General features: G+C 37.7%; 1 protein-coding gene across 1 annotated transcript in view; it reads right to left on the reverse strand.

Moving 5' to 3' along the window:
* LOC143229409 (kynurenine formamidase-like) overlaps positions 1–27,838 on the reverse strand; it is a 48,692-nt gene that overhangs the window by 13,318 nt on the left and 7,536 nt on the right. Inside the window, exons 2-4 of the mRNA XM_076461720.1 lie at positions 7,593–7,683; positions 5,714–5,818; positions 5,348–5,396 (exon numbers count right to left, since the gene is read on the reverse strand). Of these exons, the coding sequence (XP_076317835.1) occupies positions 5,348–5,396; positions 5,714–5,818; positions 7,593–7,683 (245 nt within the window). The remainder of the gene's footprint in view (positions 1–5,347; positions 5,397–5,713; positions 5,819–7,592; positions 7,684–27,838) is intronic.

Raw genomic sequence — 27,838 nt, forward strand, 5'->3', positions numbered from 1 at the left:
AAAAGAGCTGTGTAAGTGATTTCCAATATTCGTTTGGTTCTAAATTTACATTACTAGACTTACAGGGTTTTATTGTTGATTCACTTGAACTGAGAACTCATTGCTCTTTCGACGTCATGTTGGCGGTAACGTTCGTTATAAGCGGCACCTCAGTAGTGCCTTTTCACATTTTTTTTTCCCAGCTACTTCCGAACACGGTCTGGGTAGATTTTTCGGCGCCCAGGCCGTGAAAGTGGGTTTTCTCGGGGTACTCCCGTTTTCCCCCACAGCAAAATCTCTGGCATCGGACCTGTAGGTCCCAGCCTCATTCTGAAAAGGGCCGTTTACCCAGTCACAGGGTATCTAATCAATCATAGTAAATTTTAAAAATCAATTCGCCAGCCGCCAGTGTACTCCGTCCTCGAGCCAAGGTCTGGCTCACTTCACTTTCGCTGCTCTCGTCCAGTTCTCCCGTTCTTCCTCTCACTCACAAATACCCCACTCCATTTTTGAAATATTAAAAATAAAGTAAAAATTCCACGGATATTTTAAAAATTTCTCATGTAAGGGGATGAAGAGGAACTACAACGTTCCTGAGCACCCCCAGTTGGAGAGAGAACTCTTCTGATTTCTCTCTCTCTAAACTAAACCCCTGCCACGTTAGTTTGCATGTTATGCAATCTTTCAAATGTCTGCTCTCCAATTTTTTTATATTTCCTTTTGTGCAATAAACGAAGTCATATCCTGATTGACTTATTAACCCAGGGTTGTGAAGGTAACAAAGAAGTGAAACAGCATCCCTTTGTCGCCTGGCAGTGTATCTGTCTAAAAGATGCTTATACAATTGTTCAGCTACGAGATTTTCTTGGCTTTTGAGTTTAGACAATAAAAAATGAACTGAATTTTCAGCTTTTAGCAAGTTGTTTGCTTCAGAGCAAAGATTTTTCAGCACGATTTGGACAGGTTTCAGAGCATCAACAAGGTTGTCTAATGTTTTCCACTCATCATCAGTGATAGTTTCAACTGACCCAATAATTCTCAGAGCTTTGGGTACGCAAGCTTTAACCTTCACAAATCTTTCTATCATCATCAACGTACTGTCCCATCTTGTTTTACAATCAAGAGACAATTTCAGTTCTTTTCCAAATTCACCTTTAATGAAGTCCTGCAATTTTTCGTTTTTTAATGGTGACTTTCTAAAGAGTTTGCATATTTTTCTGACTTTGTCAATCACTTGTTGAAAATTTTCGTGAATCTTACCATCTGAATCATCAATATCCTTTTTGTTCAAAAGTAAAACAGCTTTCACCATCTTCATTATCACTCTCTGTTTTATTGTCACTTGAAGCTTCTAAATTCTCATCTTCTTTCTCACCCTCATGTTCCTTGACCTCCTTCCTTTTTGCATATAATACATCACAAACTGCCAAGTGTATAGTGTGTGCGACACATTGCTAGTGAAAGGGGCAAATATCATTTCCAAATTTGACCATGACTGAAGCCCCATCTGTTGTACATCCGACAATATGATGGTTGAGGCTGAGACCAAAATCTTCAAGTTTCCTGGACACAATTTCTATTGTTCTAGCACTTGTTAAAGATCCACAGATTTTTCTTAATCCTAGAGACCAGTGCTTTTCATCACTATGAACATTGATATTGATGTAGCGTCTGTTTTGAATTGACGTATATTCATCAAGGGTCAAGGGATATCTAGCACCAGACTCAACCTGGGCTTGAAAATAACTGCGTAATTCTTGCTTTTTCTGTAAAGCATAATTTACTACTATTTTTTTCACGCCTGAAACACTGGTTGGTACAGGTTTATCATATTTCTTTTTCTTGAGGCTTTCTTGTATAAAGTGACAAGATGCAATCTGTTTAAGGCTCAGCCCATTCAGACTAGCTAACCTCGCAATCTCTTCATCAGTGTCAGATTTCTTGATGAAAGCATCCAATGGTCGTTGAACAGTGCCCTCAGTGTTAGGGTCAATACCATGCATCACACGTAGATGGTAAAACAAAGAAGAAGTTGACCCACCAATACATTTCAACTCTTTAGTACATATTTTACATTTAGCACCAGTAGTATTTTTATCGAAGTGTTCCCAAACATTAGATTTCCTTTTTTTTAGAACCTTTCCCCATTTTTGTTGTAAAAAAATATAGTTCAGTGGTAAACGCTATTTATTTAGTTCCGTCTGTTCAAAATTTAGTGACAATGCGCAATATCATAGAAGCTATCAATTAAACCCGAGCCGAATTACTTGCGCAAGAATATATCTACGTCATCTGATTCACACATTTTTACGACTTTTAGTGAAAATAATCCCCTTTGGAACCCCACTTCAAAGTCATTTTTACAATGCTTTCAGAAGGTGACAACCATTCTTATCAATTTAGAACATTCCTTGAGTATATTTAATAATATAATGCCATAATATTATAAAAGAAATAATTATGAAAGAAGTAATTATGACGCAAATAATAGAATAATTAATCACGACGTAGCAACAGCGTAGTTTTCGAAGTTTTCCCCTATCAATAATATTTTATGATATAATTGGTATATTGCACACCAAATGCTCCCAATGTAAACTAAAATGCCACATAAAATGCCTGAAAATACTTCGAAAAAATATATAATTATGTACGTAACGCAGGGCAATAATTTTTTTTTTTTACCATCGAGTGACTCGATCTGCCATTATCGCTCATACAACTAGCTTAGCCGATTATTTGCGATTATCGAGATCGATTAACGGTTAAGCAGTAACAAGTCTTAACCGATTATTAATCGGTTATTTTTAACCGGGTGCAAGCCCTACCATAGACCCATCTAGAACACGGATCCTTCGCCGAAGAGGTATTCTCCTCCAGCCGTCAACTCCTGCTGACTTTTTATACTTTGCGAACCGTGGAACACTCAAATCAATATCAGATGCTCACCGACCAAAAGCCCAACAAGCCTTTTATCTGTTTTCCTGAGAGGAATACACCCTTCCATACACCCAAGCGAAATAAAAAGCGCCATCGATAGCCAGACAAAGTCTGAGATATACGCCGTGCATCGTATCTTCTCAAAATCCACCAAACAAGCTACTAGCTTCATGAAAATAGTAACAACCACCAAACATGCTGCCGATACCATTCTACGTAATGGTTGCTATTATCATATTTTTCATTTTAATACTGAACTCCCCCGACGTCGCTCAACCAATCCAAGGACACCCAAACAACCATAATATGTTTCGCAACCTATTGCATCAACTAATCCGCCTTTCGACCGCCCACAACTTAACCGTACTGAGCCCAAGAAGAAAAACAACAAATCTTGCCAGACCACACCTCTCATTCCAAGTTCCACTACCTCTATCCAGATACAAACCACGCGACCTGTAACTAAAGACGTTTCAGTCCAAACAGAATTCAAGTCTACAGACACAAAAACGTCGCAATCTCGGATTAAGGGAAGCCGTAAGTCTGTCCAGACCACTGTAGAACAGCCAAACCTAGGAACATTACCAGACAATTCATGTGCATCTCCACCATTTAATTTACTTCAAGGAATAAGGTGCAAGTTTCACCCAGAACATGAAACTTGCTAATTCGACACCTTACATCAAGCTTCGCCTCTCATCGGTTTTTTTTTTTTTCATTTGCATTATTAACCCAGACTTTCTCTCCTCACAGTTATTCTCGGGCACGATCTGGGTAGATCATTCGGCGCCTAGGTCGTGAGTGTGGGTTTTCTCGGGGTACTCCTGTTTCCTCCCACACCCAAAGCTTAGTCATTGGATCTGTAGATCCCTGCTAGGGCACTTTGATCCATCGATCCATGCCCGGCCCTGAATTGGTCTGTTTGTGTTTTATCCGGCCTGCTTCTCGTCGTCTCTTCTGGTCTTCTCCTTTTCGGTTGTGGGTTCGCTTTGTTGCCTGCCACGCCTTCCAGACTAGCATTTACACGAATAAAATCACACCCATCAATCTGTTTGTCCTTATTATCTATTCACTTAGTTATTTTCTCAATTCCTACCAAGTGCGAAGTTGAAGGAGGACTGTTTAGTTCTCGAGCACCCCGGGGGATTAATTAATTCGGGAGAAATATTAATCTTATACCTAAACACCTGCCGTAATTGTGTGTGTGTGTGCCTTTTCGCACACTCGCGGTCTCAGTACTCCCTGCTATTTCGAACTTTTATTTTTATACAGAAGTTGTACCGTCTGTATGGTTCGCTGTCCTGCCAGTTAGTTAAGTGGCCTTCCCTTTGCTGAGGTGCTCTTTGAGAATGATTACTGTAACGCCGATGAATTATTGGAAATAGCTCAGTAGAGACCTTCGTACTTTTGAAGCAGTTAAAATTTCCATCTTATTACTATCTTTCCCTCGCCTCATTTCAACAGGGGACATAAAGCAGGTTTGTTTGTTTGCTTTGAAATTCGCACAAAGTTACACGAGGGCTATCTGTGCTAGCCGTCCCTAATTTGGCAACGTGAGACTAGAGGGAAAGCAGCCATCTAGTCATAATTTCTTGGGTTACTCTTTTACTAACGAATAGTGGAACTGACCTTAAGAATATAACGCCCTAACGGCTGAAAGGGCAAGCATGATTTGTAGGCCGGGAATTCAAAACTAAGACCTTCATACTGATAGTCAAGTTCCTTAACCACTTATCCATGCAGGTCCCCTAATGTTGAAAGTACAGCTTAATTTATAAACACATTAAAATAAATTTTCCTTATTCAAAGCGTAAAGAATCCACACTCCAGTCTATGACGAGTTTAATCTACTTTTGATATAGACTTGGTGATTGAGGCACTTTACTCAATCTGTGGGCCGTGGGTGCGAATTCCCTCAACCAAACATACTTTATTGCTTCAAAATTAGGAATTTCTATTGTAGTTCTGTGCGAAATTCAACAAATAAACAAATATAAATAATATTAGCGGTCTAGAAAATACTAAAACAAAAAATACATCACACACAAAAAAAAATTGTGTTAAGAACCATATACTTATATGTCAATATTAAAGAGCCGAACAGTCGTTTAGATAATATAAAATTGTCGCATGAAAAAAAGAAAAAACCTTATGGTTATTTTTTCATTTTCCAAATTTTCACTAACCATTAAGATAGTAAATAATTGATATTCACCTTACTCACGCTTTGAATAATATTTATTTTAAACATTATTTGATTGAAAAAGAAGTATTTCAATTACGTCGCAACGTAAGCGACTGAGAAAAAACCAAAAACAACATCTAGTTAATTTGACAGATATATCCAAAAAAACTGTAAGTGCACCCCCCAAAAAAATAAAAAATTCTCATCCTTAGACTCTGGCAAAAACCTTTTACTGTAACTTACCTGCCACTCACCCAATAACCTCCGTGCAGGAAAACAAATATTGGAGCTTCTGTAAACGTGAAAAAACAAGAAAAAAGATTTAACGACAGAAGTTAACAGAAACATCTCAATAGTATATCAGATTGATCCTTTTTATAAAAAACACTTGTAAAGATACGTTAATCTCAAGAGTTTCGGTCACTAAAACTAAAATATACCTTTTATTTTTCACACATTATTAATATACTGAAGCTCTATAAGCGTCTAAAACGGGCAAATAAAGCTATAGAATTATTTTGTTTTTTCACAGTCAAGTATATATCATAATTAAATATATATAAATACTCGGGTATGAGCAAGCAAGATTATGTATGTTAAGATACTGACCTGTTGGAAGATTCTGTAAACCAAAAATATCCATCTTTTCCCTCGGTCTTCGTCCATAACATATATCCAATTTGCAATCAATTTGTTTCTTAACTTTTCCGCTTTCTAAGAAAAAACAATTACACTTGATAACGACTCGCATTAGCTGTTTACCAACGTCGTTTCGATTTTGTTCTTTAAATCTTTTAGAAATGCTGCGTAAATATTTTCGTACATGCAAAACTAACAAAGTAATGCGCCTGAAGCAAATACGTAACTTAAAGAACTACGAAACTAATTCTTTTTTTACTATGTGTAAAAACCAAAATAATACAATTGTGATAACATAATAAACAACATTCTTAATCCACAATATTAACTTTGATATTTTCAGCTTATTATCATAAAGTTAAATAAGTTATATACACTGCTGGCCAAAATCTTAAGACCAGTGAACGTAAAGAAAAACAATATGCATTTCGCGTTGTTAGACTCAACCACTTATTTGAGTAGAGCTTCGAAAGATGAAAATAAGAAAAGGGAAAATAAAAATAAAAAACATTTTAGCATTTAATAAGGAAAATGTGAACACTATGAAATTAGCCTAAATACTAGCTGGTCAAATGTTTAAAGCTATACCAAAAAGAAGTCCTAAATAGGGTAGGAAATGCCAACAAAGGTCTCAGTAGTGAGTTGCACGGTTGCCATTGCGAATAACTGCAAATTCGCTTTGGCATGGTCAGTATAAGCATTTGCAGAAGGCTGGCTAGAATGTTATTCCAAGTGGTGAAAATGGCTTCACGAAGATTATGCACTGTTTGGAATTGACGTCAATTGACAATTTGAAATATCCGGACATTTTAATTTTAATTTAGAAGTTAATTTAATGTCGATATGTATCAAATTTATGATATTTTTCAACAAGATTGTTACACACAATTTTCTTTCTTAACAAAAATATATTTTAATATACAAACAACAATACAATTTATAGTAATGGTAATTACAAATAATAATTTATATACCAAAAATTTACAAACTTACAAACAATACTGAGTCTTTTATTTGGTCTAGAAATTAATATTTTATCGACGGATCACGATAAGCAAAATTATTCTGGGTTGATATTTTTACATTTTGCTTAATGACTAGCTGGCTAGCTATTCTTTACTGGCCTCACGCCGTTTACAAAATGACTTCTCTTCTACGAATATATCTAATGTTCTCGTAAAAGTACCAACGTTCGAAGTTAATTCACTAAAGTTAAACGGTTTGTAATGTCAGAAACCTCTAAACCTTCCTTGTAAAATATCTATAGTTTCCCGATTAATGAGCATTTATCACAGTTAATGAGTGAAAATCCTCGCACATTCTTATTTTATATCCCTCCTTTTTTATATAATCACAATACACATGCTTAGGAGACAAAAGTGCATGTGAGATCAATTTCAAACAGTGCATAATCTTCGTGAAGCCAACTTCGCCACTTGGAATAACATTCCAGCCAGCCTTCTGCAAACGCTTATATCGACCATGCCAAAGCGAATGTTTGAAGCTATTTACAATGACGGCCGTACAACTCACTACTGAGACCTCTTGTTGGGCTTTTCCTACCCTGTTTAGGACTTCTTTTTGGTATAGTATTAAACATTTGACCAGCTAGTATTTAGGCTAATTTCATAGTGTTCACATTTTCCCTATTAAATGCTAATTTATTTTTATTTTTATTTTCTCTTTTCTTATTTTCATCTTTCGAAGCTCTGCTCAAATAAGTGATTGAGTCTAACAATGCAAAATGCATATTTGTTCTTTATGTTCATTGACCTTACGATTCTGGCCAGTAGTGTATGTACACCTAATATCTCTGACAAATTTAATTGACAAGTTTTGATTATCATACCTTTAGCTATACAGGTGAAAAAATGTTTTATGACGTCATCTGGCGTAAACCTGTTGGACCACCTACTAGGGGAGTACTGATGTTCGAGTTCCTATAAAGACAAGGATTAAAATGTAAGCCTGTTTTGCAGATCATTATTCTCTTGTCTTGAAAATTACCATTAAAATTAAATTTATTACTGGCTTTACTAAGATGCATTTTATACCATTTGTGTATGGTCGACACATTTAGTACGTGTATCTTCTTTTACAACACATTTTTCGACTATTCATCTAAAACCACACCCTAATCTTGTACAGAACACGCCCAAATTTATTGTTCACCTGAAGATGACCTAAGAAGATCAAAAGGTTGTTTTCTACTTCATTGGTGAAAGTGTAAATATCAATACCAGCCGTCCTGATACACCGTTACTCACTATTACCCTATATAGAAATTTCTATGGTAACCACTTCTATGTTAGGTAAATCTTAGACAATATATTTTGAAATTTTCTACTGTATGCTACACCAGTTTCCAAGACCATGTTAAATACAAGTAAAGGATATTTAGTCAAATGTAATTATTACTGGGTAATTTCAGCCATTTTCCTCGTGGAAAAAGGCACTCAGTTTCAATACGAAGTTTTTTGTACTTTTGCTTGGGAACACCCGTTAACTTGAAATGAGTTTATATCTTGTTAATAGTGCCAAGAGGTATGCCAACTTTATTTCAGTGGTCTTTTAGACCATTCACAACAATAATCTTCATTTTGCGGATGTGTTCTTCTAGATGACGAGAAACCCACTTGAAGTAAAAATACTTGTTTCTCCAATAGAAAAGTCGTGACAGTTGTTGCATTGTATTTTATAAATAATGTTGGTGATGTATTTGTCAGTGTAATTTTTATATAGTATGGAATTTAGTTTTGTACCTGGTTTTGGAATAAATTTGGTGTTTACTGGAATGTTGTTTTGTTAAGTTTTTCCAAATGTTTTTTTTTCTACTGATGGCGGGAATATATGACAAGCAGCAGTGTAAGGTTTTGTAGTTTGTTGTATCTTGGTATTTATTATTGTTTGTTTGTTGTTGATCTAGGTGTGTGCGTATAATATTCCAACAGTTTTTGGAGGAAATTTGTTGATGTTAATGAAGTGTTGTTTTATTTTGTTGATTTCATCATTAATTTTATCAGGTGAACATAGTTATGTGGCTATATTTATTTGTTTTCTTAATATATTGAGTTTTTGTTTTGTTTTATGTGTTGAGTCCCATGGAATGTATGCTTTAGTATGGGCGATTTTTCTGTGGATTTTTGTTTTGAATTGGGTATCGCTTCTTTTGCTCTTGAAGTTAAGAAATGCTAGTTGGGTAGTTTTTTGTTCACAAGTTAATTTAATGTTGGGGTGTGTAGAGTTAATGTGGTTAAAAAAACTAAGTGTGTGTTCTATAGATGTGAATCCAACAATTGTATCGTCAACATACCTGTACCAGTACAGCGGTGGGCGTAAAGCTGAATTGATCGCTTAAGATTCAATCTGTGTCATAAAAATGTTGGCTAGAATTGGTAACACGGGATTCTCCATAATTTGGCTTTTATTTGAAGGTAGTTTTGTTCATTGAGCGTAAAATTAGTTTTGGTGGTAGTGAATTCTATAGCGTTGTTAATCGGTTGCTGGAATTGTGTATCAATGTGTTGGGGTTTTGGATATGAACTTTAAACCTCTTGTATAAGGGAAGTAAAAGGACGAATCCTTTCGGAACTCCTACCATGGTACTGAATGGATTGGATAGCGTGTCGTTTGATATCCGTCTGATTACAGTTTCTTTAATATCTAACTTTTTATCTCGTATTTTATGGCATCAGGTCAGACACTTTCAAATGTTTTTTAACATCTAGAAATATATCTATCGTTACCTGATTATTATCAAATGATTTATTTATTGATTCAGTTAGTCACGTGAGGTGGTTTGTTGTTTTCCTTGATGTGTTTTGGACGTCACAAATATGCTAGACTGTTCAATATAATTTTCACCATTAACTTTCCAAGACAGCTGAACAAGTTAACTTGGCAGAAGTTACCTAGGTTCGATATTGTCCTTCATTTTTTTTAAAGTATTACGGTAGTAATTGTTTGTTTTCAAGTACCCAGATATTAACGACTTAGAGTTAAGTTTATAATGTCAGCTAAATGAAGTAGTCACAAATTTGAAACTTCTTTAAAACAATAATTTTAACTTCATTATGTCCAGATGGTTGATTTTTTAAAGCATTTTTATGTTGATTTTCACTATGTCATAGTAACTTATTCTGTTTATCGGATTGTGTTAAGTGGTTGATATGTTTTCGTTTGTGTTGTTTATTTGGAATCACTTAGTGAAAAGCGAGAGGTTCCGAATGTACGAAGTCGTTTATTATTATTATTTTTTGGATGACAAAAAACCCACTTGAAATAAAAATGTATCTCAGAACGGCTGGTATAGGTATTAGCACTTGTATTGATAAGTAGAGAACAATGTTGTTCTTCTCTTATCAGTAAAAGTGTTAATACCCATACCAACCGTTCTGAGATGCAGTATTTTATTTTATTGTGGTACTAAGTATCGAAATTCAGAGAAGTTACTGAAGCAAGCCCGGCATGGCCAAGCGTGTTAAGGCGTGCGACTCGTAATCTGAGGGTCGCGGGTTCGCATCCCCGTCGCGCCATACATGCTCGCTCTTTCAGCCGTGGGGGCGTTATAATGTGACGGTCAATCCCACTATTCGTTGGTAAAAGAGTAGCCCAAGAGTTGGCGGTGGGTGGTGATGACTAGCTGCCTTCCCTCTAGTCTTACACTGCTAAATTAGGGACGGCTAGCACAGATAGCCCTCGAGTAGCTTTGTGCGAAATTCCAAAACAAACAAACAATTATTTTGGTATTTTTGAGTTTCAACAAGTACAAGTGACGTTTAGCCTAACTTTCACTGTTGACCAGTGATGTAGCCCTGCGGGACCACGTGAGAATGCCTACTCTTTACTTCATGTTCAGGGGGTGCCCGTCTCCCATACTTCAGTTTATTTCCCGTGTTTCTTCCTTATACATTCAAATTTGGATTGATGGGAATGTAACCATGTATAATATGGAACGCATTATGTAAAATAAAGTTTTTATCATTAGCTGAAAGCTTTCTGACCGTGAATAGCCTGCCGTTTTACAGTGATACACCTCGAGCAATGATTTCTGAATTTCTAATTAATTAGTAAAGACGGTAGCCATATTAAATAACCGGTTTGATAACTAGCTGTTCTGTTAAAAGGTTGAGTGAGAGATCTTAGCACGACATAACTGCTGTAGGCTTGTGTAACACAGACTTTGTTAGGTTTAAGCCACCAGTATTTTTCGTAAAAAGGTAAATGTCTTTCCAACGTGAGGCAGCCAAACAGTACACAAAACCTATAGCGACATTATTATTATAATTAATAAGATATACTTGGTATGAAAGAAGTCAATGAAATTCAAAATACAATACTGAAGCAAGTTTTGTAATAAGCCAGTAAGCTAGCTTTATTGGAATCTGTTTTAGCTGAAACATTATGTATTATTGGATGAAACCAGTTTTTGTAGATGATAATGATACCCTCCTCCAAAGTACTTAGAATTACTTTGCAAGTTTTATAAGTTATTATATAATTAAGATCAATTAGTTTCTGTTAACATTTTAATATTTTGCTTTATTTATGTGCCCGGCATGGCCACATGGTTAGGGGCGCTCGACTTGTAATACAAGGGTCGCGGGTTCGAACCCTCGTCACGCTAAACATGCTCGCCCTTTCAGCCGTGGGGGCATTATAATGTTACGGTTAATCCCCCTATTATTTGGTAAAAGAGTAACCCAAGAGTTGGCGGTGGGTGGTGATAACTAGCTGCTTTCCTTGTAGTCTTACACTACTAAAGTATTGACGGCTAGCGCAGATAGCCCTCGTGTAGCTTTGCGCAAAATTTCAAAACAAACTTTATTTGTGCGCTTATTCTATTTTTGAGAGCAAGGTCTCGTGAAATGTAACGTTTTCTTTTGAGACGCCTATGCTCTATAATTTTGTGTATATATTTTAGGAGTTGGTATCCAGAACTTGTTTGAATGTTGTCTTGAGATTGATGGAGTATACGATCTGTAGCTATACTAGCAACTTTCATTATGTGTACCGAGTACCGTCTAATTTGTGGTTGTTATTTATACATGTGATTAATTGTCACAGATTACTATTAAGAATTTTGTTGAATGAATAACAATAGGTTTTGGTGTAGTTGTAAACTGGTGAGAATTCCTGCAATGTCGGGGGTGAAGTGTGCACGATATGAAGAAAGTAGACGCTTGAGAGTTCTTGACGAACCGTGACATTGGTTGCCTTAATTCATAAATGAATGGGTCTTTTATTTAGTCTAATACGTCACATGTGTTTGGTGGCGGGTGAAAATGAGTCAGGGATCGAAATTTTTTATTTAAAGCCGGACATGTCCATTAAAAAGTCAAGTTTGACCGACACTTTCCCATCTATCACCGGACATCGTGACCGGTGGTCATATTCCTAACATATCGGACACAAATACATCGTCTCCTTAAAAATAAACGAGGCAAAAGCTGTGTATGCACAGCCCAAAGATTTTGCTTAAAAGTATATTCTATAACAAGTGGAAAATAACTTGCAAAATTTAAGATTTAATTTAAGACAAAAAAAAAGCAAATTTTTAAAACGGTCGTAAACGCTCACAAAATGCGCTTTTTAAGTTGCCTTATCCATGCCGTCCTGGATAATCAGGTGACTGCCAAACATTCATGGCTTTCTGACCATGGCATCTGATAATAAAAAAACGGAAATGTTTCACGATCTATTTCAGTTTGGCTTCACGAGCAAGACTAATGAATCAGAAGACAATACTACGGAACCCCGAGTGAAAAAACCCAAGCTTGTTGACCCAAGCCCAAGTGTTAAAGCAAAAACTGTTTCCGCTAGTACTGGCGCTAAGCCTACTCGTTGTTGCAAGATGAATAGAATAGAGGCCGACCATGGCTGGAGTATAATAACTCTACCGGACTAATGTTTTGCTCAATTTGTCAGAAATATGACCAAAGTAGTGGAAGACAGAACACCTTGATAACAGGATCTTCCAACCTGAGAGTAAGTGCTGTTAAGGAGCATGAAAACAGTCGCGCCCACAGTCTAAGTTGTCAAGCTAAGACAGCAAAAGAAACACATAATTTAACTCCCATGATGAAAGAATTGAGCAATCTTAACCAGACTAAGAAAGATCGTTTACTTGTGCTGTTCAGGACTGCCCTTTATATGGCTTTGAATACCTAACAATTCAGCAATTTTCAAGAGCTTCTGTTGCTGCAGGAGCACAACTTTGGTATGAACTTAACAGAACATTATGCCAATGACAAACAAGCAGTTATCTTTAACTCTAATTGTTTCTGCAATATAATTCGTTATGTCAGATCTCGTCTGCACACCTCATTATTCTTTGGCATTATGACTGACGGCTCAACAGACACTGCCAACATTGAGCAGGAGATAGTCTATGTAAGATACTTGGACAGTGACTGTTACCCAGTAATCCACTTCCTGTGTCTGCAATCAGTTGAGAATGCTGATTCTGAACACTTGCTACAGGCACTTAAGTTAAGGTTTCTTAATTACATGTGATGAGAATTTTCTGGATTTATTCTGGATTCCTAATTAAGAAAAATTAAATAGACAATATTTCATGTACATTTATGTTTTAATTTAGATTTACATAGTCATTCCATTATTAATATACATAAGTGAAAACTCAAGCATTTCTTAATTGATTTAAACCAAGAAGAACCATGTATTAACCACTGACAAAATTGGAGCTTAACCTAGCACAACCAGCGTAATAGATAATGGAGCAATTGAATTTTCCAAAGTACAAATTTACATTTGTTTAACAGAAAGTAACTAATATTGGGTACTGTTTTTTTGTACTTTTAGCATTGTCCATATATGGCAAGTTTCCCGACTGGCTTGAATCAATTGCATGCCTGACAACTGATGGGGCAGCTGTCAATTTTGGCACAAATAAAGGACTTGTCAACAGATTGAAAGTGCAAAAACCTTATATGATAGGGATCCACTATGTTAGTCACAGATTGGAACTTGCAATTAAGAAGACCATCAAGGACATCCCTTGCCTTGATAGTATCCAAACTTTTTTAGAAAACCTATGGAAGTTTTATGACAATTCGCCACAGAACTGGGCTGGCCTCAAAGAAGCTGGTAAAGCCAACAACATTGTTGTTAGAAAGCCAACAAAAGGGACAGGAACCCAGTGGGTGGCTTACAAAGAGCGCACTCTGGAGTCAGTTTCTCATAACTGGCCAGCTTTAGCGGAGCATTTGTATCAAGTAAAGCTGCATGACAAAGGGGAACGTGGACAGAAAGCTGCAGGATTATACAGTACTTTGACAAGCCTTAAATTCATCCTGTACATGAACATACTCTTGGCAGTTCTGCCTATTTTGACATCTCTTAGTCTCAAAATGGAAGACAATTCTGCTACTGTGACCATTGTTTCTGACAAACTCGCTGTTTGCAAAGAGAAGCTGGACAATCTGAATCATGTTGAGAGATCCCAGAAAATTGTTAAAGAGCTCACAACATGTGAACATACTAGCAAGTGGTTACTTAGAGGAAAGGTTGCTATTAGTGGTCAGACAAGGGCCAGAGGCTCAAAAAGTGCCACAAAAGAGACAGTTGCTCAATCCATGGCTGAAGAAACTGCCATCTTCATAGGTAAAATTGTCACATATCTGAATGAAAGATTTGAAGAATTTGATTGGTGCCTTTCAAATTTTTTAACCAAGCAACTGGCCTAAAAGCAAGGAATCATTGTCATCTTATAGCCATAATGAACTCCAGACACTATTGGACCACTTTGGTGCTCTGCTAGAAGCTAAGGGTTTAAACATTGCAGCTTATATTTGCCAAGCTCACTTACATGAGACACTGCTCAAAGCCACAAGACTTCCCAAATCAGATGAGTCCCTGGCTAGTCGTGCAAATGGATTGTGGGCCCACATGTTAAGTCAAATTACTGTTGAGGACGGTAAACTTTTCCCTGGATCAACAGTATTGGCCTTGGTATGCCTCATGCAGGTGATTTCCGTGTCATCTGCTGAACCAGAACGTGGATTTTCCCAGATGGCAGTTATTAAGAATGACTGGTGGTCCAAACTAATAAATGATTCTCTTAATAACTTTATGACAATAAAATTAGCTAAGAATAAGACCTGTGATCTTGCAAGCACAGAATTACTGTGCAAGTCTGTAGAATCTTGATGTAAGAACAGTAAAAAAAACCAGACGATTTGCGAGTCCACATGGAACTCACACACATAGAGACAATAGAGATACTGAGTCTACATCAGCTGATGTCTTAGTGCTGGATAACTAAATCTACCAGTTTGATTTATGTGTCATTTTTAATGGATACAAGGTTTGTTGCCACTTGCTTTGAAATAATGTTTCAGTGCCATAAATAAAATGATACTGTTTTATATAATAATTGTCTCTACTTGATTCTTGTTTTCGGTAATGTCCGGTGACAATTTGGAGGTGTCCTGCTAAAATTTCAAATGTCTGGCAGGTTTCACTGTCCAGCAGGACATGTGTCCTGCTGAAAATTTAGAATATTTCTATCCCTGTGAGTAGAAGAATAGTCATTTATAAAACACGTTGTTTCTCACTAATAAATCCCCAATAGATATTGCTCTTTATGAATTTATAATTCCATCTAAATATTTATGTGAAGCACTTAAGTCACCTAAAATTAAGGACTGAGAACTTCTTGACATGCATTGTATTAGATTTAAAATTTTATATTTTGATATTATATTGAATTACGTTATGGTTGAAGTATAAAACTATTCCTTTATTGTTTTGTGTGTGAAGTGAACAATAGGATTTGAAGCCTGGAATACTAAACATGTTGGTTACTTTTTTTAAATATTTGGTGTTCCTTTAAAAACTTAAGTGCAGGATGACAGAGGAATTACTAGCCAATAATAGATTAACAATGAACGATAGAAACATGTAGATATTCAACGCTTTGTACACTACACAATGGGCGTCTTTAGAGAGCTAGCCCTTATTTTGTGTGTTTGCGAGCGTGTATATATGAAGTGGTAAAATCAATATGCATAATATTATATTTTGTTAGACACATTCACAGAAGAATTACTTTAAAAGACACGAAGGTTATCTAAAACGATGTTTTACATGGATGTGTTTTATTTGAAATGGTTGTTTTCCCACTGGTGAAAATTTATGCGTTCTTAGTGGGGATTGTGTCTCAGTCTAGGCAAATATATGCCCATTGCTATGCATTATATAAAACTTATGATATAATATATAATTATATATATGAATTTAGTTACACAGAAATTATATTCTCAAACAAGTTTTAAACATTTCCAGCTGCAGTTTAACATTTTACATCTTGAAATCATGCAATCAAACAATAAATAGCTACAGTAAACCATCATGAACTGTATCATCTAGCTACGTTTATTATCATTACAATGTATAAAGTTAGCTACCATACCATTTGTTCATACTTTTGTGCTAAAGATCTAACAAACAAAATAAACAAAAACTAAGAATCTGAAACCCTGAATAAACTGTAGACATTATATACTCGAACTACAACCCCCTATTTTGACTCCATGCTGTTACCTAGAATTATATTTGGTGGAGTCAACACAGGTATTTCCAGTGGTTGATTGTTTGACGTTTTATGGTAAAGCTATCTGCGCCAAACAAGCGTAAAAAAATTAAAAGTAAAATTATTAATATACGTAAAAATTAATCATGTTAAAACAAAATAAAGTCTAATTTTTAAATTAAAACACTTAACGTAAAAGAATCAAATGACCCTTAGAAAACTAAAAACAGTTGTAAGGTGGACAGTGTCACCATCGCCAATGACACTGTCCAGAGTCAGGGGTAAACCATGGGACAAAACATATCTAAAATGGTGCCGTCGTTGAATGTCGTAACGGTGGCATGACAGTAAAATGTGTGTCACACCAACTACACATTGGTGCATCAGTCCCAGATAAAAGAAAAAGATGAGTTAAATAACTGTGACCAATGCATAGTCTAGTTAGGACAACTTCTTTCCGATCCTTTTGGAAATAAAATAGCCAAAGTCCAATAGAGGGATTTATTTGAAAAGGTTTGTCTTCACGTTGCTCACTCCATGTCGACTGCCAACTGGCGCGGAGCCGAGACTTGAATACAGGAATAGGCACAGCAGTGATAGTGCCAGATCAGACAGACTTAACTGAGTCAGCGAGCGCGTTCCCGCGAATACCGACGAGGCATGGTATCCAGCACAATTAAATAGAATTACATGTTAAAGAGAAATGGGCGAGTCACTTTTGAATATCGGCGAGGACAGGGTGTGAACTAACGTGTAGCGATTCCAGGACCAGTAGAGAAGTAAATGCGAGTCAGTATAAATAGTACAATTGAAGTACTGCTTAGCTTTTATGTGATCCAGGGAAAGAGAAATGGCATAGAGTACGGCAGTGAACACAGAAACTGTAGAGGAGATTCTGTGCGCAACTACCGAACCACAACAAACCATGGCAGAGCCCACACAGTCACCCAATTTCGAACCATTCGTAAAAATGGGAACGGAGGGATGGTTTGAAAGATATTCAGCAAATAAAACACGATACTTCTAATCGGTATTATCCAATTTTTTCAGACAACTCAAAGTAAGGTCACACACTTTAGTATAGTAATAAGCCATGGTGGGATGGGCTGACTAGTAGATACAGCAATGCTATCCAAGAAAAAACTCAATTCATCCAACTGTGCCTGGATACGAAGGCCAAAATGAACAATGGCAGATTGTCTGTTTTGAAAAACCATGGCTCACTAAGGAAAGAAAACACAATCCCAGGTGAGGTGCAGTGGTTAAAATCAAAGTTTTGAAGCACACAGTAAAGACAGTTGCAAATGGCAGAGGTGTAGAGAAGGTTCACGAGACTGTGTACATACTCTGAACTAGGGAAGTATGAAAAGCCCCCCTCATGCAGAGCCAAAGCCCCTAATGATGAACGGGGTCCAGCACCTTCAAGACCGAGGTCCTGGCAGAGCCATAGACCAGACACAATAGTCAAGTTGTGATCAAATGAGAGCACAATATATCTTTAACATAGAACATCAACCTGCTCCCTAAGAGGTGAAAGAGAGAACACAGAGGATGTTCAGTGCTCTTGTACATTTGACTCGTAGCTGCTTGATGTGTGGTATAAAGATCACCTTATAGTCAAAGATAAGACTCAATAACTCTACGTTAGTGAAGTTGTGCCTCCCGTTGTTCCTGTGGCAGAGTTCAGGATTAGGGTGAATACCCTGTTGGCAGCAAAGGTGCATGCAGACGGTTTGAGAGAAGTTAAAACCGTTTGCTGTGGTCCACTTCGGTAAACAATTGAGGGCAATCTGTAGTTGCTGCTCTATAAACCTTATGTTCAACAACTGACAAGAGATGTGGAAGTCGTTGACATAGAACCTGTTTGCAACAATAAGAGGGAGTTGTCCAGTGATGGCATTAATATTCATACTAAAAGTGTAGTTGGTGGTTTAGTGTTTTATGGCACAAAGCAACTAGGCTATCTGCGCCAACCATCCGGTAAAAAGTTAAAATTAAAGTATTAAAATTCATAAAAGGAAATCACAGTAAAGCAAGTCAAAGTTTAATTTTCTGAATTAAAAACATACATAGCATGAAATTTGATTTCTCACATTTAGTCTACAGCAGTAAGAGAAAAACTACAGTAATACAAGTTTTAAAATACTTTTGAAAAATGTTAATTGTTACAGCTCGCCAGGATGACTAACGGGTCATTACTTCAAACAGCAGCATTAGTCACCTGAAGTTGGCCTTTCCATTCCTGGTTTAGGAGTTATTTGACGTTACAGTCACTTTCTAATTTCAAATTGAACTAGATGTACTTTGATTCTTGGAAGTGAATCACATTAAAAAAGGTCTAATGTGCAAGTTAAAATAATTAAATCAATTCTAAGGTGGATAGTGTCACCATTACCAATACACTGTCTAACGTTACAAATAAACCTTGGGACAGAACATGTTTTAAATGATGCCATCATTGAAAGTCTTAACAATAGCAAGGCAGTAAAATGTGGCTTATTGTGACCCGAGTGTTACACAGACAACACACATTGGTGCATCAGTCCCAGATAAAACAAAACGATGAGTTAAAAAACTGACCAATACATAGTCAAGTTATAACAACTTCCTCTTTCTGATCCTTACGTAAGCAAGACAGCTAAAGTTCAATAGAGTGTGTGTTTTTCTTATAGCAAAGCCACATCGGGCTATCTGCTCAGCCAATCGAGGGGAATCGAACCCCTGATATTAGCGTTGTAAATCCGGAGACATACCGCTGTACTAGCGGGGGGCGAGTTCAATAGAGGATTTTATTTAGAAAAGCTTGTTTTCACGGTACTCGCTCCAAATTAACTGCCAACTGGCACGAAGCCGAGCCTTGAATACAGGAACAGAGTCCACGTATCGAACAGGCACAGCAGTGATTGTGCCAGAGCAGACAGATTTAGCTGCACTGTCGACGAGCTCGTTCCCGCGAATACCAACGTGGCCTAGTATCCAGAAAAACTGGATAGAAGTAAATGTTAAAGAGAAATGGGCCAGTCGGTTTTGACTATCGGCGAGAACAGGGTAAGAACTAATGTGAATCGATTCCAGGGCCAATAAAAAGCTATGTGACTCAGTATAAATAGTGCAATTTTAGTACTGCTTAGCTTCTATGTAATTCAGGGCAAGAGAAATGGCGTACAGTTCAGCAGTTAACACAGAAGCTGTTGAGGGGATTCTGCAACCACCAAACCACAACAAACCATGGCAGAACCCACACAGTCACCTGATTTCGAACAATCTGTATAAATAGGAATGGAAGGATGGATCAAAACACGTTCAGTAAATAGCAGACAGTATTTCCAATCTGGAGTGTCTGCTTTTCTCAGGTGACTTAAAGATAGGTCACATTTGGGGACTGTAATAAGCTATGGTGGGATGAGCTGACCAGTGGGTACACAGCAATGTTATCCAAGGACAGACTAAATTAATCAAACTGTGCCTGGATACAAAAGCTAAAAGGAGCAATGGCAGATAGTCTGTTCTGAAAAACATGGCCCACTGAGGAAAGAAAACATAACCTCACAGGGGGTGCTTGGTAAGGAGCAGGAGAAGTATAGAAAGACACAATGCAGAGCAAAAGTCCCTGATAATGAAAAGGGTCCAGCATTTTTAAGATCGAGATCCTGGCAGAGGCATAGACCAGTGATCCATAGTCTAGTTTTGATCGAATGAGAGCACAATATATCCTTAGCATGGAAGATCAATCTGTTCCCCAAGTGGTGGAAGAGAGGACGTAGACGATGTTCAGTACTCTTGTACATTTGACCCGTAGCTCCTTGATGTGTGGTATAAAGATTAGCTCATGGTCAAAGATAAGCCCTGAAAACTTTGTCTCAGGAACCACAGGCAGCACAACTTCACTGATATGGTGTTCAGGGTGAACACCCCGTTGGCAGCAAAAGTGCATGCAAACGGTTTTAGAGAGAGAGCGAGAGAAGGTAAAGCCATTTGCTGTGGTTCACTTCAGCAAACAATTGACTTCAGTCTGTAGCTGGCACTCAATATACCTCATGTTTAACGACTGGCATGAGGTGTGAAATTCGTTGACATAGAAATCACTTGCAACAGTGAAAGGGGTTGTTCAGTGATGGTATTAATCTTTATACTGAAAAGTGTTTTGAGTGTCACACTTTTCAGTATAAAGTATATCACGTGGATATTTGCCAATTTTTATTAACATTTTTTTAATGGACAAAAGATTCCAAGTTTATGTGTGTTCGACCCTCGTTTGTTTCTACAGGAACTTGGAATCTTTTGTCCATTAAAAAAATGTTAATAAAAATTGGCAAATATCCACGTAATCCACATATATGGAGCTCTTGCAGAGTGCCATACCTCCATGTTGTATCATAAGCCTTCTCAATGTCAAAGAATATTTATACAAGATGTTGTTGTTTGAGAAAGGCTTCTCTGATGGACGTTTCAAGTCAAATCAAGTGGTCCATGGTGAAGCTCTATCATCAGAAGCCACATTCGGTAGGCGAGAGGAGAGTGTTTGATTCGAGAAGCCAAACAAAACGAGCATTAACCATCCTTTTTAAGGTCTTACAGAGACAGCTCGTCAAAGCAATTGGATGGTAGTTTGAAGGAAGCTTTGAATCCTGTCCTGGCTTAGAGAAAACAGGACAATAGCCTGGTGCCAGATATCAGGAAAGACATTCTCCCATCATATCTGGTTAAAAACAATCAGAAGAGAAGCAGGAGGCAGATGGCACAGTATTTCATAGTGTGCATCATCAGGTCTGACTGATTAAATTGCTAGATCATTGAAGGGCCAGTTTGAGTTCCACCAGTGTAAAGGAATGATTATAATTAGAGAAAATCAGCTTGAAAGGAAAGAAGTGATTGCTCTGCTCGAGTTTTAATGGCTAAGAAGGTGGAGGAAGAAATAGAAATTCTAGATACCTGGTAAAAGCTTTTGCCTCGAGTATTGGCAATGCTCCAGGTATCAGCTTCCATATGACTTTGTATCTATCTGGTGAAAGAAAATATTCTGGTTGTGAACTCAATCCAAATATCATCCTGGCTTTGACATCTTACCCACCAAGCAGGTGAATGGACCCGCTAGAAAGCAATGTAGTGTGAGAGTGTGGGATACGTACAAAAAGTATCCCAGGCCTGTTTTTGAGCCTTCCGTGCCATGAGGGTATCTTGGAAAACATGTCGAGGTTTTAAGAACATAGTGCAGCTGACTGTTTAATACAGTGAGTTACTACTGCCATACATTCGTCTGTTGATGGCTTACAGATGACAGAAGGATCAAGTTCTGTGAGAGCAGTGAAAGATGTCAAGTTTGCTTGGTCCAGCTTCCACCAGGGCATGCAGGTCAAGTGACAGCAAGCATGACCAGTCTCTCTCAAAATTATAGGAAAATGATCACTGTCTCGTGGATTATTGTCAACCCTCCATGAAAAATGGGATAATAGTGAAGGGGAGCAAATTAAGAGATCAATAGCAGTAAAGGACTGACTAGGTGCATGAAAATAAGTCGAAGAACCAGTATTGAAAAGAGAAAGGTTGTGATCATAAAGCATACGCTCTAAAGAGCGACTTCTCCTATTTATATCAACACTTCCCCAAAGGGGATGATGTCCATTAAAGTCCCCCAGAATTAAAAAGAGAGATGGCAACTGTTCAATGAGAGCATCAAGGTCTAATTGGTCATGTCTCGCCAGGCAACAGGTAGAGAAAACAAACAGTGATGACTACGGCCTCCAAGTGTGTGTCGAGTGACAAAGACAGAGTGGGCACATGCTGACCAACAAACAGTGCCACCTCTCCATGCACTCATCCATCACACAGCCTGTCGTTTCTGTACAAAGAAAACCACTGAAAGATGACCGTATCAGCAGGTTTCAGAAATGTTTCCTGTAAGGAAAGACATACAAGATGGTAGGAAGGAATCAGTGTTTTGATTTCATCCAGATTAGAACATAAACCTCAACAGTCTCATTGTATCAAGGTGACCATTTTTATTTATGTGTAGACGAATTACGTGGAGAACACTTCTATTTATGACCACGTCTTTTTTCTTTACTGTCTTTATTCAAAGGAAATCTGTCGACCTCTATGAACCCTGCCCTGGGTCGATTGTGCAGGTCTTTGATGCTGGAAGAGAATTCAAGCAACTGAGGACATGAACGAAAGATCATTTTGCAACTTGGGGTGGGTGGAGAAGATTTACCTGACGAAATGCTCGTATCAAAAACGAAAGAAAGTGGATTTTGAGGTTTGGTGGAATGCATGATAGAAGCAGAGATGGGTGTTGAAGTTGATTCATCAACTTTTTCAACCCTGAAGGTCAAAAGACTTCATTTGGTTTGTGAACTATTCATTTGGAGGCACAGAGAGATCCGCCTGTAGGAAAAAACAGAAGTTTGTGAAATCTACAAGAACTTGGAGTCAACTGCCCATTAAATATTTTACTAAAAATGGGCAAATGGTCATGCAACCTACACAAATGTGGGTCTTGCAAAATGCCATACCTTCATTTAGTATCACAAATCTTCTCAAGGTCAAAGGATACTGACACAAGATGTTGCTTGAGAAAGGCTTTTCTGATTGACGTTAACTCGAATCAGGTGATCCCCAGTGGAGTGCATCATTGGAATCCATATTAGGTGGGCGAGAGGAGGTTGTTTGATTCGAGGAATCAAACAAAACGAGCATTAACTATCCTCTCTAAGGTTTTATAAAGACAGATCGTCAAAGCAATTGGATAGTAATTTGAAGGAATCTTTGGATCCTTTTCAAGCTTAGAAAAAGGTAGAAAAATAGCCTGGTGTCACACATCAGTTAAAAACTAGAAATATAGCAACAGAAGGAGAAAGATGGTGCAGAATCTCGTAGTATATACCATCAGGTACGACCAATGTGCTGCCAGGCTGATAAAGAGCGAACTTTAGATCCACCAGTAAAACAATCAGCCTGAAAAGAAAACGCGATCGCTCTGCCCGAGTATTGATGACTAAGGTGGAGGATGAAGCAGAAGCGCTATATATCCAGCAAAAGCTTTAACCGCGAGTACTAGCAATGCTTTTGGCATCAGCAACTTTTTGGCCATGAGAGGGCAAGATCGAAAGGGGGACAGAATTATACTACCCACTGACCTTCCGAATCTTGTTCCATATGACTTTGGAACTGGTGGTAGAAGAGATGCTGGTTGTAAATGTAATCTAGTAGTCCTTCTGGTTTTGACGTCTTACCTGCCGAGAATATGTATGAGCCTGCTGATAAGTGATGCATTTCGAAAGTGTGGAATACCTATGAAAGGTATCCAGAGCCCGTTTTTGAGCCTTCTGTACAATGTGACAGGCAAGATTCCACCACAGAGGAGGATACTGTGGAAGACGTCAAGGTTTTAGGAATATGTTAAGCAGTTGCCTGTATAATACAGTCAGTCACTGCTGCTATGCAGTCATCTACAAATGGCTTACAGGACTTTCGTGAAAGTAGAGAAAGAGGGCCAGTTGGCTTGGTCCATCTTCCACTGGGGAGCACTGGTCGGGTGGCATCGACAACAGCCAGTCTCTCAACACGATAAGAAAATAATCACTGCTCCACGAGTTACTGTGAACTCTGCGAAAAGTGGGAGAACAGTGAAGGGAGAGCAGACTGTGAGATTAATTGCAGTAAAAGACTGACTAAGTGCAAAAAAAATAATTACAAGAACCAGTATTGAAGAGAGAAAGGATGTGATCTGAAAGCATACACCCTGCACAGCGATCCCTCAAATCAATATCAGCACTTCCCAGAGGGGTTTATGTCCATTAAAGTCCCTAGGATTAAAAAAGTGGCCAACAACTGTTTGACCAGTGCATCATGGTCTGATTGATCAGAAGGTCTCTTTAGGAAACGGGTACAGAAAAGAGTGATGATATTACCCAAGGAAATACGGATGGCCACAACTTCCAAAGGTGTGACATGCTGATCGACCAGTAGTGTCATCCCTCCATGCACTAGTTCATCACACAACCTTTCATTTCTGTATTAAGAAAACTGCTGAAAAGTGACTGTATCAACAGGTTTCAGAAATGTTTCCTGCGAGGAAAGATACACAGGATTGTAAGAAACAATCAGTACTTTGAAGTCATCGAAATTAAAACGTACATCTCGACAGTTCCACTGTAAACTGACCATTTTTAATTATGTCTAGGTGAATTGGGTGGAGAACCATTTTGTTCTTAAGCACATCATTTTTCTTTATTCAAAGGATATCTATTGATCTCCATGGATCCTATCTTGGGTCGATTGGGCAGGTCTCTATCGTTAGAAGAAAATTCTAGCGATTGAGGGCGTGATCGAATAATCATTCTGCATCTCAGGGCTGGAAAAGAAGACAGATCCGAGGAAATGCACGAAATCGGAACCGAAGAGCGAAAAACTTTTCACATGGTTTAAGGGCAATTCTGTCAGACACAGAAAGATCCGTCTGCACTCCTACTGTAGCAGTGGTATGAAGTGCAGGAGCATACATCTGAGATGGAGTGGTGAACACTCACTTTCGAACCTCGGGATAAGAAATGTTGTGAACCATTTTCAAACGTTGTACATCTTTTTCTTCCACCCACCTAGGGCATGAACAAAAGTAAGATTGACGAGAGCCACTACAGTTAACACAACGAGAGTCTATTTCACACTCAATAACATCATGGTCCTTGCCACTGCAATAAGCACACGTTAGAAACCATGACATTTTGTCTGAATGACCGAACCACTGACATTGGAAACATTTAAGAGGGTTCAGAACATATGTCCGTACCTTGCAATTTAGATAACTTGCCTTGATGGTTGTGGACGTGATGTTTTAAACGTCAAACCTGGAACATAGTCCAGCACCATAATTCCATCTTTGCGAGTTGAGATATACCACACTGCAGATCTCCAACTTGGAGATGTTCAAATCTTTATTAACAACAACTCTTCGTAACGAATTCAAAGTAGCAATGGGTATATCCACAATGACCTTCGAATTCAAGAGGAGTTAACTGTGTTTAGGAGAGGATGTTTCCACTAATGCGTCACCAGAATAAAGCTTTTTGACGGACTTAGGAGAGCCATCAAGCCATTAATCCCTTCTCAATAAAAAAAAGAGAAATGTGCCCTAAAGATTTATCTGAAAAAGAATATAGTATAAGAAGTACAGATGTTGAAGAGATTGAAGAGTGCTGTTCAGAATCTTCAAGACATGGTCGTTTACCTATGGACTGTTTTTTCACTATTTTGTTTTGATGAGGGTTTTGTGAGCACAGTACCCAAACACCAGCATCAGACACACAATGTCCACAACACTAGTTGAGGACACCCAACAATGGTAATTGATTATCCCTCGCCCAAGTGAGCCATCCGATGGACCCTGGAGGTGGAGGCCAAGGTCGCCCGTCTACAGGAGTTGTTTTTTTTGTTTTGTTTTTGAATTTCGCACAAAGCTACTTGAGGGCTATCTGTACTAGCCGTCCCTAATTTAACAGTGTAAGACTAGAGGGAAGGCAGCTAGTCATCACCACCCACCGCCAACTCTTGGGCTACTTTTTTTACCAACGAATAGTGGGATTGACAGTCACATTATAACGCCCCTACGGCTGAAAGGGCGAGCATGTTTGGCGCTACGGGGATGAGAACCCGTGACCCTCAGATTACCAGTCGCACGCCTTAACACGCTTAGCCATGCCGGGCCTCTACAGGAGTTAAAGGCCAAAGTGGTGTATTAGGATTGGACCCCTCAACCACCAGGGTCCTCTCACCCTTACACTGGTCGCCATGCACGGCAAACACGAGGGTGGATGTTTAGATCCTAGAGGCACTAAACTGAAAGAACGAAACATTCTCTTTGAGATTCCCTTAATATTTTCGAACTGATAAACAATGGTATCATTTTGTGATACCAAAAATTCCGAGTGTAACAATCAAAAACACCAGCAGTAGTAATTACACAGTGTTTTAATTGCCAACGATATGGACACGTTTCAGCAGCATGTCTTGCAACACCGAGGTGTTGCGGATGTGGCGGTGAACACCACATATCTGCTTGTAAAAAAGAACAAGCTACACCAAAATGCTGTAACTGTGGAAAAACACACACAGCAAATTATAAAGGATGTGACAAATACAAACAGATAAAACAACGCATCTATGAAATAAAACAATAAAACCAACACAAGATAATACACTAAACACACACAACTACAGGACCAATTACATATGCACAAAAGTTGAAAGAAAATATTACACAACCAAAACCACTAACAAAGGAACAACAAAATTCAACGAAAACAGTAACCAATTTACAAGAACAAAACAAAATCACAGATACAACAAGCAACCAAGAAAACAATCTTACAGTAAAAGAAAACACAAACGTTGAAACAAATCTAATAGTAAACTTAATTAAAGACATTCTTACAGAGTTCATTACAGAATTTACAAAACCGAACCAATCGAAAAATAGCATAAACCATAACACTACACATACCGCAACTAATAACAACAATTACAGGATGCATGCTAAAATCTTAAAATTCACAGTTCTAAGCATCAACATCCAAGGTGCACTTGCTTCCAAGAAACACGAGATCGAAGATTTAATAACAGATATTAAATCTGATATTCTTATCATAAGTGAAACACTAATTTATCCCAAGAATAGATTCAAAATATGTAACTATACGTCAATAAGAAGAAATGAAAGAAATAATCAAGACATTAACAGAGGAATTATGTTATTATATAAAAACCACCTTTCAGTTACTGAAATCCAAATGAACAGCAGCAATGAAAATACAGTGGTTGATATCCTCTTAGAAAAACACTCGATAATAACAATAGCAGGATTATACTGTTCTCCAACAAAGTGCATAGACATAAATCTCATCTACAACATCTTTTCCCACAACCAAAATACAATAATAATAGGTGATCTGAATTACAAACATAGGAACTTTGGTTGTAAATCCACAAACTCCAATGGCAGACACCTATTACAATTCATAGATAATAATAACATATCCCTTATTAATGATAATACACCTACCCATACTACCTATGCAACAAATTCTAATGATATCCTAGACATCTGTCTCACCTCTTGCAATATTAGGCAAAAGATAATAAATTTTAATGTGGAAAAAGATGTTGACAGCGACCATCTCCCAATATGATGTGTTTTCGATCTCACCTCCCATAAAAATAAAATCTGTAGGCAAGACAAATTTGATTACAAAAAAAGCAAATTGGCAAGAATTTCAAAAAGTATTGGACAACATACTACCAGACAAAATTAAACATACAACGAATAAGGAATCAGAGATTGATTGTTACAGTCAAATAATCATGGAGTGTCTTCTAAAAGCAGCTACGGACACGGTACCAAAAAACAATATACAACCACAAACAATAAATGGGAACCAACCAAACAACTATTAACAATGATAAAACAACGAAGAAAATTAAGAAGACTATTCATGGCAACAAAAGAACAAGAAATAAAACACAAATTAACAACATTAGAAATAAAA

This window comes from Tachypleus tridentatus, chromosome 10 (assembly GCF_004210375.1).
Source record: "Tachypleus tridentatus isolate NWPU-2018 chromosome 10, ASM421037v1, whole genome shotgun sequence".
In the NCBI taxonomy this organism is placed as follows: Eukaryota; Metazoa; Arthropoda; class Merostomata; order Xiphosura; family Limulidae; genus Tachypleus; species Tachypleus tridentatus.